General features: G+C 41.5%; 1 protein-coding gene across 1 annotated transcript in view; it reads left to right on the top strand.

The window, feature by feature from the left end:
• Positions 1–12,758, top strand: part of PHF2 (PHD finger protein 2) — a 145,186-nt gene that overhangs the window by 83,318 nt on the left and 49,110 nt on the right. The window contains exon 4 of the mRNA XM_032209585.1: positions 6,672–6,832. Coding sequence (XP_032065476.1) covers positions 6,672–6,832 — 161 coding nt within the window. The remainder of the gene's footprint in view (positions 1–6,671; positions 6,833–12,758) is intronic.

Genomic DNA, 12,758 nt, shown 5'->3' with positions numbered 1-12,758 from the left:
GGGCTCGTTTGTTGACTAGGGCTGGTTTCCAGATGTCTGGTAGGCGGGAGGTATCACGTTTATTCATGTTGTGGGGGTGTTTCTATATTTTGATAGCTTCCATAATTATTCTCTTGTTGAAGTGTTCAGTTTTGGAGATTAATTTGGTTCCTTCAAAATTAATTTCATGTCCAGTAGCTTTAAGGGGCTGGAAAATGGAGGAAGAATGCAGTAAGAACGCAGTAAGAAAAAAAGAAAAAACTTCCTCCCTTTTTCATTTTCCATGCTTTAAGCCGAAAACACCAGCCTGAAGATGGCGAGTGAGACCTCGCCGAAACATTGCCAAGACAATCTCAATCTTACACGGGAAAAGACCCGAATACAAGACCAGCATATATGTGTGTGTGTGTGTGTGTGTGTGTGTGTGTATGTATACGGGGGTGGGGAGAGGAATGGAACTCCAATTAATCCCTCACCACGTAGTGAACAGAAACTAAAGGTTATTCATTCTTCATTACAAATGTTGAGCTGAACAAGAAGCAATTAAAGGCCAAAAGTCTTCATTGGACATACTGCAACCTTTCCAGTTTGGGGAACTGGTGTGCAGAAGGGGAAGGGAGAGGGAATAGTTATGCACGAGCAGCGGGCAAGCATATTTGCCCACTGCTCTTGCAAGTGGAGTTGTGCATATGCTCACCCATCACTTCCATGGCCTGGTTTGGAATGGGCTGTGGCCCAGTAGGTTGGGGACCCCTGTTGTGAAAGGTGACAAATAGAGGCTAAGTGTTTGATAGAAATATCACAAGCTGTAAAAGTTTTGATCTCTTTGTTTTTACAGTTTTGACCCCAAATTAAAATCAGAAGTATGGATAACAGTGTGACATTTCTGTAAATGGAACTGTGGAGTTTGAGTACTTTGGCTTTTGCTTCCTTCAACAGCAGTCAGGATTTATCTGTCCTTATAGACTCAGGTTAATGTTCAACTGCTACTTGCATTATACAGCAAAAAAGACCCTTCTCTCATGACTGTTTGTTCTTCAATTAAGGAGAAGGCTCTAAGCCAGTGTTTCTCAACCTTGGTGACTAAGTCCTGTGGACTTCAACTTCCAGAATTCTCCAGCCAGCTGCTGGCTGGGGAATTCTGGAAGTTGAAGTCCACAGGACTTAAAGTCGCCAAGGTTGAGAAACACTGCTCTAAGCTGTTGTACCTTCATTAACTATAATAAATAAGCTGTTATAGCTTTGTTAGTGAAGTAGTTACAAGCTGTTGTACTTTTGTTAATGAATGGAGGAAAAGAGAGATAGGGAAATAATACCTTTCCATGTATTTTTCTTCGATCTAATAAGAACTTATACCTGATCCTTAATCAACTAATTTATTTATTCATCCATTCACCCACATACTAGACTTTCTAAAGTAGTTTTAGAAATCCATTCGTACAGGTTTCCTTATTCTGGATGTCCAAAGTGAGTGATCATCAAAGGTAGAATTCTTTGCATATTATGCTGAGGACAGGGCCATTTACCATAATCCTAGGACTGACTTCACTTGAGTAATATATTTTTAAACTGGAGAAAAGTAGCTACCAAAAGATAAGACAGAATGAAACATTGTCATATTGTCTTACATTATTCTATTTAGTAATTAAGATGAGTTGCACTAAAGGAATTTCTATTTTGAACTTTACAAATCAGTGTTAACAGTATGGTGGGAAAAATGGCAGAATTAATCAAAGCAAACCATTTTCATAAAACAGGATCAGTAATAAGACATATTAAAAAGCTAGTTAAAAAAAAACAATTTACTTTCCCCCAGTTGTAGATGAAAATGAATAACTCCAATTTTTTTAAAAAAATGTTTTAATTTGTGTTCAATAAAAATCTTTGTATAAAAAAGAAAATGGAATAACTCTACCTCTTAATGTTTAATTTAGACCTTCATTGGCTATCCCTCTTGAAAGCCACTTGTATACTTAGAATAAGAGATGTAGTTTCAAAGAGGCACAGAAGAGGGCGCTCATGCCTTACCCTAAAAAGGTTTTGGTACTTTATGGATGCATGTTATCATCCCAATGAAATTCTGTGCTTTAGGTGTAACTATATAAAGTAACTTAATAAAGTAAAGTTTGCTAAAGTAAAATAACATGCCAGCTTAGAAGAAGCTTTACCACAATATGTCAGATATTTCTGACATGCCTTTGGTGCTGAGATGCTGTTGACAAAATTGTCTATTCTGAGACTATATTTATTAAGCTTGTTTTGCATCACTTCACAAACTGGTAGCTGATTAGAATATTACATCTCACCTTTCTCTAAATATCCAAACAAGATATTTAAGTTAGCATTTGTCAAACTAAGATGGTAGTTTGTATTTGGTTACAAATTTGGTGGACAAAAGGACATCATCAATCATTGGGTAAATGGTTCCATTGAAGGATTTAACAGCAGTGGCCAAACTGTAATGAGTTGTGATCATGCTAGCTTGCACATCTTTATATAAAGTTTGATGTGTTGTAGATGAATATTTTCATAACGTTGTTATTTAAAATTATAATTCTAGCATGTGAAGTCTGGACATTTTTAAGAACACTTAATTGGTGGTCATTTGAGTCAAATATTAACAGAAGAGTCAGGACAAAAAAGTTGTTTTCTTGAAAGACATAGGCTGCATGTTGTCATTTGCCAGAAATATGATCTTTGTCTACAGCGGAGTTATCATACATCAGACAAAGGAGAAAGTATTAGCTTCAAAGACTTCTGTGGTCTTCATTTTGTTTTTAAAGACAATAATTTGATTTTTAAAAAAGATGTAGTTTTTTTTAAAAAACACATTGATTTGATTGTTCATTCTTAGTTGAATTAAGGCTTCCTCTTCATTCATTCATGCATTAAATTATTATATTCACTTCAGAGGTGGTGTTCAGCAGGTTCTGGCCAGTTCTGGAGAACCGGTAGTGGAAATTTTGAGTAGTTTGGAGAACCAGTAAATGCCACATCTGACTGGCCCCGCCCCCATCTATTCTCTGCCTCCCAAGTCCCAGCTGATTGGGAGGAAATGGGGATTTTGCAGTAACCTTCCCCTGGAGTGGGGAGGGAATGGAGATTTTACAGTATCCTTCCCTTGCCATGCCCACCAAGCCACGCCCACCAAGCCACGCCCACCAAGCCACGCCCACCAAGCCATGGTATATCCACCAAGCCTCACCCATGGAACTGATAGTAAAAAAATTTGAATCCCACCACTAATTCATTTCTGATTTTTTGATTCCATAAACAATTATTATAGAATATTAATATGAATGTGTTTGCCTTCTTTGCTTTATCAGTAGCATCTCCCATATTGATCCTATTAATAGGTTTATCTTTTGTGTATTTAACTCTCTTCATTTGTCTTTTATCTTGCATCTGTTACTCACATGGGTATCTTTAAGGGTGATTTAGGCAGGGGTAGAGGAAGAGCGATGTCTGACTTTTTTCATGAGGAGGTATCATGGTCCCAACTCCCTAAAAATTTAATGGCCAGTATTTGGCTCAATTAACTATTCTGGAAATGTAGAAGAGGAAGAAGAATTAGTAAGGGCATGACTAGGAGACTTGCTATCACCCTGGAATGTTCCAGAAAAATGCCAAGAAAATATCTTGGTTTTTTTTTTAATCCATGGCACCAGAAGGGGAGAGGGCAATTAAGGAAATGATGATGATATTTTTGCTGAAGAAGAGGATACAGCAAAGTGACTTGTAGACCCAATGCTCTGGCATAATTCATAATAACTTTAATGTCAAGTTTCATAATTCTAGCAGCAGACAGTATTCCTGTAAAGAGAATTGGGACGGTTTTGATGAGCCGTGGTGGCTTAATGGTTGGAGTGCAGTACTGCAGGTTACTTCTGCTGCCTGCTGGCTGCCTGCAATTCGGCAGTTTGAATCTCACCAGGCTCAAAGTTGACTCAGCCTTCCATCCTTCCGAGATGGGTAAAATGAGGATAATTTGTTGGGGGCAATTGGCTGACTCTGTAAACCGCTTAGAGACGGCTGTAGAGCACTGTGAAATGGTATATAAGTCTAAGTGCTATTGCTGTTGCTATTTTGAACCATTTGGAAATCTTAGCTCTATGAATGGAAAAGAATATGAGTATTTTAGTTTGCTCTTCTATCTAAAGAAATGTCATCAGGCTAAATCAACACATTGCCATCTATAACACGAACAGAGGCAAATGTGGATGTACTTGATGGTGGTTTTCAGTAGCAGCCTCCTTTAACATTTCATTGCTAGGCGGAAAATTACAAACATGGAATAACAATAATACTTGAGCTCAACCCCCCCAAGGAAGATGTATAGACACTTGAAGGAATGATACTATAGATTCCTGAGAGTTACAGCAGGTTGTAATTCTGTGGTTAATGAATCTTCAAAATTTGCCTTTCCATCATTATCTAGGGCAGAATTTACCATACTGCAATATGTAGGTCCCTTGGGGAGGTGCACACAGAGCCCAGGGCTGTGAAGAACATTTCAGTTGTACATTGTTACAATAAATCCATCTTTCCAAAATTTCATTGTATTATTGTCATTGTTCACTTGTGTTCATTTTGGTGTTTGGGTTACGTTAAGATTACACTAAAGGGAGGCGTGATGGCAAAAAGTTGAGGGACCTTTGATCTAAAGGCTTCTGGATTGACCACAGCAGAATGACTGGAGGGATTAAAAACCACAAGTGTAGAAATGGGTCTCACTCAAACTGTGCTATAGAAGTGGTCTGAGGACGAGATCATGAAGATCTCTTGATCTTAATGATCAAGAGATTGTGTCCCTAAATGTTTAGGATGCTTATAGATCAGTGATGAAATTCATTTTTTGCTTGGTGGGCATGGCAGGGGAAGGATACTGCAAAATTCCCATTCCCTCCCCACTCTGGTACCAGCCAGAGGTGATATTTGTCGGGTTTTTGAACTATTCAAAATTTCCGCTACCGGAATCTGCTAAATTTCATCCCTGCTATGGATCAAGAATAAAACATGTGATTCAGTTTGAAAAATGTTCTATGTCAAGAAATGCAGTCAGAAATGCAGTTCCCCTGGGCTTTGGGGAAAGTATATTACCATCCCTCTTTTCTTTTTCTTTTTCTTTCTAAGGACCGTGCTGCTTGTGTGATCTCATGGTGGAATCTGAATATAATACATCTGTTTCTTTCTCTGAGATGTTCTTGAGGGTCCCCAAGAAAGGGGAAATAAAAAGGAAGCCAATGTTTAGCTCCCAAGATATTTTCAAGGAAGAAAAAATGCATAGGGAGAATATTCAGCAATGGATGGGAACTAATCAAGGAAAACTAGAACTAAGAAGAATTTTCCTGACAGTTAAAACAATTAATTAGTGGAATAATGTGCCTCCATAAATTGTGAATCTACCAACATTGGAAGTTTTAAAGAAGATATTGAACAACCATTTGTCCGAAATGGTATAGGGCTTCCTACCTGAGCAGGGGGTTAGACTAGAAGACCTCCAAGGTTCCTTGCAACTCTGCTAGTCTATTTAAAAAATAAGTATTAATGTTAAAGGCTTCAAATAATAGGCCAACTCTGTCATGGGCTGATTGAACACAGGGCTACCCTCTGTTAATTAGTTTTCCTAGTGCGGTGATACAAGCCTAAAGAACTTTGGCCATAACAAAAATTATGGATATGGAATTTACTGATGAATTTATTTTACTCTATTTTGAATAAAGTATTGTAGAACTGATAAGGCTTATCCAGATATTAATATTATATTCCATTGTATGTAGTACAATTCATTTTTCAAACTGCTTGCCAAGCTCTGATATAGAGAAAGTAAGTTTGTGCTTCATTGATATTAACAGATTTCAGTTAGTTCAAAAGTTCTAAATCTGAATATAGGATCAAATTATATATGAATAATCCACCTGGAATATCTATGACTGCTAATATTTTCCTAGATTTAATTTCTTTTAACTTTTGTTTAAATGCTTTTTAGATTTTGACTCTATAGCCCTGGGAATTCCTGTTTGTTCCTCCACGCACTAAGCAGATTTAACTCCAGTTAGCTTTTTGAAGATCAAACAAGATTGACTGTTACAAGACATTGCAACTAAACTAAAATTTCAACTGAGTAGCACAATTTTTTTTTAAGAAAACAACTAATTTTCTATGAAAGTTTAAAAGTATGCTTTTTCTTTTTGTTTATGGTGATATTTGGATAACATTTTGGATGTTGTGTCCTTAAATACGTTATTGGGAACATAATGGGACCATGAGGACATCCTAAGCTTAAGGATTCCTAGAACATATAATTTCAGGGCAGTTAACACTTTGGAAAATTATATGTTCCAAAGCTCCATTAATTTGCATTTGCTCATAAATTCCATTAACAATCCTGAACCAGAAAACAATTTCTCGGAAAATGATGAATTATTTAAAATACAATCAAACCTTATGACCTGAAAGAGCCTGCATTTCAAATCAGGAAACAATAAATTCAGGGATTAGCTTGCATATAAAAGAAAGAAAAGATATTATTTTGAGGTTCTTCACAACTATGTGGGTGTCTGATTAAATAAAGCCAGTGGGGTCAATACAGAAAGCAGGAGTTTCAGTCTTAAAGCAAAAGAAAACACTGACTTTGGTGTGAATTTATTGTATAATTGGACTGCAAATTTTATTTTGTTTTGAATTTGTAGTGCCGAAGATGTGGTAATAAAAGTGACTGGAAGCCAGCTAACAATTGAATATTTGGAAGAAAATGGATTCACAGAGCCTGTTCTTATTCCGAAGAAGGATGGCTTGGGCTTATCAGTACCGGCACCAACGTTTTATGTTAGTGATGTTGAAAACTATGTTGGTATGTATTGTTGTTGGTGTTTTACTGTGAATATGAATAATCTCTGGAGCTTTCAATTTGAGTAATTTCCTATCAAAGCAGTGGTGGGTTGCAGGAGGTACACCCTGGTACGGGCATACTGGTGCCTGCTGGGAGTACCGCGTAGCATTCCAGTACAGTCCTCCAGAGGGCCCATCCCCATCTGTCCTCCTTCCCTGTATTTGAGCTCTTCAGCGCTTCCGCACACACGCATGGTGCGTACGGAACCTGCGTGACCCTCCGCCGACCAGCTGGAGCATCGCGGAGGCTCGCAGAGGCATCGCAAGAGGTAAGGACGCATGTGCACACTGCGCACATTCATGTGGTGGACGCTGGGCCCTGTTGCACTTTACCAATTGCAACGGGATCCGGAACCCACCATTATATCAAAGGGTTAGTAGCATGCTGTTCGCAGGGTTCATAGGATCTGTAGTCTGAAAGCTATCTGATTGGGAGGTTTGCATTATTACACTGTTTCGAATTTCCAATTGCTCCTTTGTAAAGTTATTATTATAGTGTATGCTTAAACATTTCAACTATAATTTTATAGCAGGTCTCATCTCATTTGTACCTTGGTTGGAATATCATGTTTGCTAATCCATCACCTGTTCTTGGCAGATTTTGCTGCATTACTTTTAATGTTTTTAATCTCTGTTGTCCACTTCTTTTTAAATAATGTTATTTTATTGTTTTATCATAAAAAGTAAAATAGAAAACAGAAGAAGAAACAAGCAAAATTAAATATAACAAAGTTGTAAATGCTCCAACACTGGGAGCTTTTAAGAATAGATTGGATAACCATTTGTCTGAAGTAGTATAGCGTTTCCTGCCTAAGCAGGGGGTTGGACTAGAAGACCTCCAAAGTCCCCTCCACCTATGTTATTCTATTCTAAAATCATACATTCAACCCTAGGAAACAAAAAAAAGAGAGAAAAAATAGTGTAAAAACAGAAGAATAACTGATCAAATAAATTTAACTGTGAAGTTTCCAAGAGTTGGTGTAATTAATGTACGGGCCTCAAGAGAAGGTTCAAAAAAACCATTCATTTATTAGGACTAGCATCTTGGCACGGACTTCTGTGGAGCTGAAACTAAATCCCACTTAATGACATCTGAACTTTACCCTTGTGTCACCTCTCCTCTGGTTGAGGTCATTCTCCAACAGGACGTTATGGCAGGGTTCTGGACATGCGTATTCGCATCCCAGTACAGAAATATGAGACTTTTATTCTGGCCAAAAGTATGCATGGCATTCCCCCCCCCCTCCTCAAGTTGATAGTAGTCATGGAAACACTTTAGACATTGACATCCGGCTCCCCTCACTTCCTGAAAGCAACCTGTGTAAAACAAAGCAATTTGAGTACAGGTGTATAACTTAGGGATGTGTCCCTCCCCCAGGCTTCCTTGGATTTTCTGCATGGAATTTTGCTATAAAGTGATCAGCCTGGATATTTCTACTTTTTACCCAAGATGCCTCTGATAAGGGGCAGCCCTTCCACTTGATTAAGTATTGGAGTTGTCTCCTGTGCCACCTTGAATCAAGGATACGCTGAACTTCATAATGGGTTTTGCCCCCTATGACCATAGGGCCCGGGGTCTCCCGGGGTAGTGGTCTCAGAGTGGATCCAATCACGGGTTTTAAGAGGCTGCTATGAAATGCTGGGTGTATCTTCCCCAACAATTGAGGCAGTTTGAATTGCACTGTGACTGGGTTGATGATCTTTACTATGGGGAATGGTCCCATAAACTTTGGCCCCAGTTTCTTGCTAGGCAGTTTCAATCTCAAATATTTTGTGGAGAGGTAAACCTTTTCTCCCACCCGGAATGACCGTTGCGGAGCTCGGTGTTTGTCTGCCTGTTTCTTATAGGTTTGTGCCGCTTTAGCCAGTGCCTTTTTGACATTTTCCCAGGTCACTTTCAGCATTGACATCCAGTCAGCCAAGCTGACTGAGAAGTGGGGATCCCTTGGATACTCAGGCATTGGGACGAAGTCCATACCGCTCACTATTTTGAATGGTGTGAGTCCTGTGCTACTGTGAACAGCATTATTTTACGCCACCTCAGCAAAAGATAAAAGGTCTGCCCAATTGGACTGCTGATAGTTCATGTAGTACCTCAGGTACTGCTCCACAATGGTGTTCAGTCTCTCTGATGCCCATTGGTGCTCGGATGAAAAGCTGAACTAAGACCCTGAGATGATCCAATGGACCGCAGGAACTCCCTCCAGAACTTAGCCGTGAACTGGACTCCTCTGTCTGAGATAATTCTTCTAGGTACTCCATGCAGTTGGTAGATATGCTACACGAACAGTTTAGCCAGCTTGTGAGCCGAGGGTAGTCTGCTACAGGGTATGAAGTGTGCCTGTTTGGAGAACAGATCTATTACGTGTTTCCTCCACTTTTTGGCAACTCTACTATAAAGTCCATTGCAATCTCTTCCCCCGGCCTTGTTGGCTCTGCTACTGTTTCCAGTAGTCCAGGGGTTTTCCTGGTTGTCTCTTCATTGTGGTGCAGATGGAACAACTTTTCATGTAACTATCTACATCTTTCTTCATGCCAGGCCACCAGAATTGCCTCCGAGCTAAGTGTAAAGTCTTTAGGAACCCAAAGTGGCCTGTTGGTTTGGCATCATGACTCTTCTGGAGAATTAGGGTATGTAGGGATTCTGGTACATAGAGTTTTGTCCCCTTCTATGCAAGGTCATCTCTCTTTGTCAAGATGTGTTGGTTGTTTTGGAACCAGGGGTCTCCTAGCAGTTCAGTTTTGAGCCTCGTGGTTAGGTTGCTTGCAAGTTGGTTTTGCCGGTCACGGTGTTGCCGTCTGGTGGTCACTTGAGCAGTGGTTTGGGTAGAGGGAATGATGGCATCCACTACGTGCTTCCATTCGCATTTGTACTGATGCATGCAGGAGAGGGTGTCAGCTAGAAAGTTCCTCCCCCCTGGAATGTGCTTTAAAACAAAATCAAAACTGTTGAAGTATAGAGCCCATCAGACTTGTTTGGCTAATAGCTTCCGTGGTGTCCTAAGTGCCTCTAGATTTTTGTGGTCGGTCCAGGCTTCAAATGGTTTCTGGCCCCCTTCCAACAGGTGTCTCCAGGTTATCAGTGCCCATCTCACTGCGAAAGCCTCCTTTTCCCACACAGCCCATTGTTTCTCAGGTCTGTGAGCTTGCGGGAGGTGTAGGTGCAGGGTTGTAAGTTTTCTTGGTTGTTTCTTTGGACTAGCACTGCTCCCACTGCCATGTCGCTGGCGTCTGCCTGGATCACGAAAGGTTGCTCGGGGTCAGGATGCTTCAGCCCTGGTTCCTTTGCAAACATTTCTTTTAGTGTTTCGAACGCCTCTTGGCAGGTTAGGTCCCATGGTAGGGGTTGTCCCAGATGGGGTTTCGTTCCTAGGCTCCCTGTGTTCAGGAGATCTGTTAGGGGTTTGGCAATTTTCACAAAGGAGGGAATGAATTGCCTGTAGAAGTTTGCGAAACCTAGGAAACTTTGTAATTGTCTGCGGGAGCGAGGAGGTTGCCAGCCTAAGACGGCTTGTACTTTGGCTGGGTCAATCTCTATTCCCTCATTTGACACTCGGTAACCTAGGTAGTCTAACTGTGCACGGTGGAGTTCGCATTTTGATACATACAGGTTGGCTGCCAGAAGTTTTTTCAGTACTTGGCGGACCAGTACATGGTCATCCATGGTTTCAGTGTAGATAAGGATGTCATCTAGGTAGACGAGGACCCCCTTGTAGTGGTGCTCGTGCAACACCTCGTTTATTAACTGCATGAATACTGCTAGGGCCCCCTGCAGTCCAAAAGGCATCACTTTGAATTGAAAGCTCCCTAGGGGGCAGTTGAACACTGTTTTCCACTCGTCTCCCTCTCTGATAGTATGCTTCTCTGAGGTCTAGTTTGGTGAAGACTTTTCCCTTAGCCAGATGAGATAGCATTTCCTTCATGAGGGGGAAAGGGGTATACGTTGTGTACGCACACCCCATTTATTCCTCGAAAGTCCACATACAACCTCATAGTTCCATCTTTTTTTTTTCCTTTGAAGAGGACTGGTGCTGCAACCCATGGCTTGACTGGCTCAATGAACCCTCTTGCTAGGTTTTTGTCTATGTATTTGCACATCTCTTGCAGTTAGGGTGCAGTACTGCAGGCCATTTCAGCTGACTGTTATCTGCAGTTCAGCGGTTCTAATCTCACCGGCTCAAGATTGACTCAGCCTTCCATCCTTCCGAGGTGGGTGAAATGAGGACCCAGACTGTGGGGGCAATATGCTGACTCTGTAAACCGCTTAGAGAGGGCTAAAAGCCCTATGAAGCGGTATATAAGTCTAACTGCTATTGCTATTTCCCAGGGTGTGGCGTACAGTTTGGGCTTGGGTAGTTTTGCCCGGGGATGATTTCGATGGTGCAGTCTGTCTCCCGGTGGGGAGGTAGAACATCGCACTTGGCCTCGCTGAATACTTCTGTGGAGGGTTGCTAGCCATTCCCTTGCTTCTCCCTCTATACCCTCTGCGATGGCATTCACCATGGTTCTGGGGGATGGGTAGAGGTGCCCATAGCGTTCTAGGTGGATATCAGCTGAGTCAAGGAATAGGGCTAGCTGATCTGAGTCTCCGTCAAACTTTCCCCTGAATTGGGGTGGGTCATTCAGCCCTACTCCTCCAACCTCCTGTTGGCCTCTGTATGCTTGCGCCTGATATGTCTGGTCATCTTCTTCACCCCTAGTTTGGAGAGAGGGAGGGAGTTGCCTGCTCTTGGCAGCTTGCCTGCTGCATAGGAGAGACATTGGTTGCCATTTTGGGCTCCTTCACCTTCTATCAGGAGGGAGAGCGGGGCTGCACTCCAGTCTGCATCTCCTCCCCTCAACAGGATCAGATGTCCCTCCCCTCTCTTTTGGGCGGCATGATGGCCCCTCATTAGCAAGGGTGGCTTGGTCAAGATCCTCCCTCTGTTGCTCTTTTGCACTCCCTAGGGATTCCATCTGGGGCTTTGGGAGCCTGGCATGTTTCCAGTCCCACTTCCAGTCCATCCTTGCCAGCTTGCTTAAGACTCTTCCCTGTATCTGGGGACCAGGGCAAGGGAATCCCAGCTCAGCTGCTTTAGGGGTTGATTTCCAAAAGTACTTATCTTTACTTGCTTTTTCTGCTGGGGAAGACATCGCTGCTTGGCATTGCCGCATACCTACAGCTGTAATCAGTCTTTTTCTCCAGCCTCCTGTTGCCTGATTTTTCCCTCCAAGCACCCCAAATATTGGGGGAGTGCTTGGAGAGCCCGGGATTCAGCAAACCTGGAAATCTTAATAGATTTTTAAAAGTCAGTTTTGGCTCTCTGTGAAGTTTCCAAGAGTTGGCCTAATTAATTTACGAGCCTCGAGACAAGGTTAAAAAAACCCCATTCATTTATTAGGACTAACATTTTGGCATGGACGTCTGTGGAGCTGAAACTAAATCCCATTTAGTGGCATCAGAATTTTACCCCTGTGTCCCCTCCCCTCTGGTTGAGGTCATTAATCACATTCTCCAACAGGATGTTATGGCAGGGTTCTGGACATGCGCATTCACATCCCAGTACAGAAATATGAGACTTTTACTCTGGCCAAAAGTATGCATGGCATTTCCCCCCCCCCTCAAGTTGATAGTAGTCATGGAAACGCTTTAGACGTTGACGTCAACATTCAATATGTAGGATCCACTTCACTGTCTATCGACTGAAGTAATCCTGTTATGAGGAAGAGGGTCATCATAAACAAGAGAACAAAGCAACGCTTTTAGCCAATGGCTCTATTATTGAGGGGGTCTTTGTGCTCTCTGAGCCTGCTCTTGCAGATGTTTCATTATCCAAACTAGGCAACATCATCATTAGTAGCATTGATGAGAGGCTGATTAAAGATTCCAGATTTAGAAACTTTTTCTC

The sequence above is a fragment of the Thamnophis elegans genome, chromosome 2 (assembly GCF_009769535.1).
Source record: "Thamnophis elegans isolate rThaEle1 chromosome 2, rThaEle1.pri, whole genome shotgun sequence".
Taxonomy (NCBI): Eukaryota; Metazoa; Chordata; class Lepidosauria; order Squamata; family Colubridae; genus Thamnophis; species Thamnophis elegans.
The sequence above is the reverse complement of the archived record's forward strand: the minus strand, read 5'-3'. Positions and strand labels throughout refer to the sequence as shown.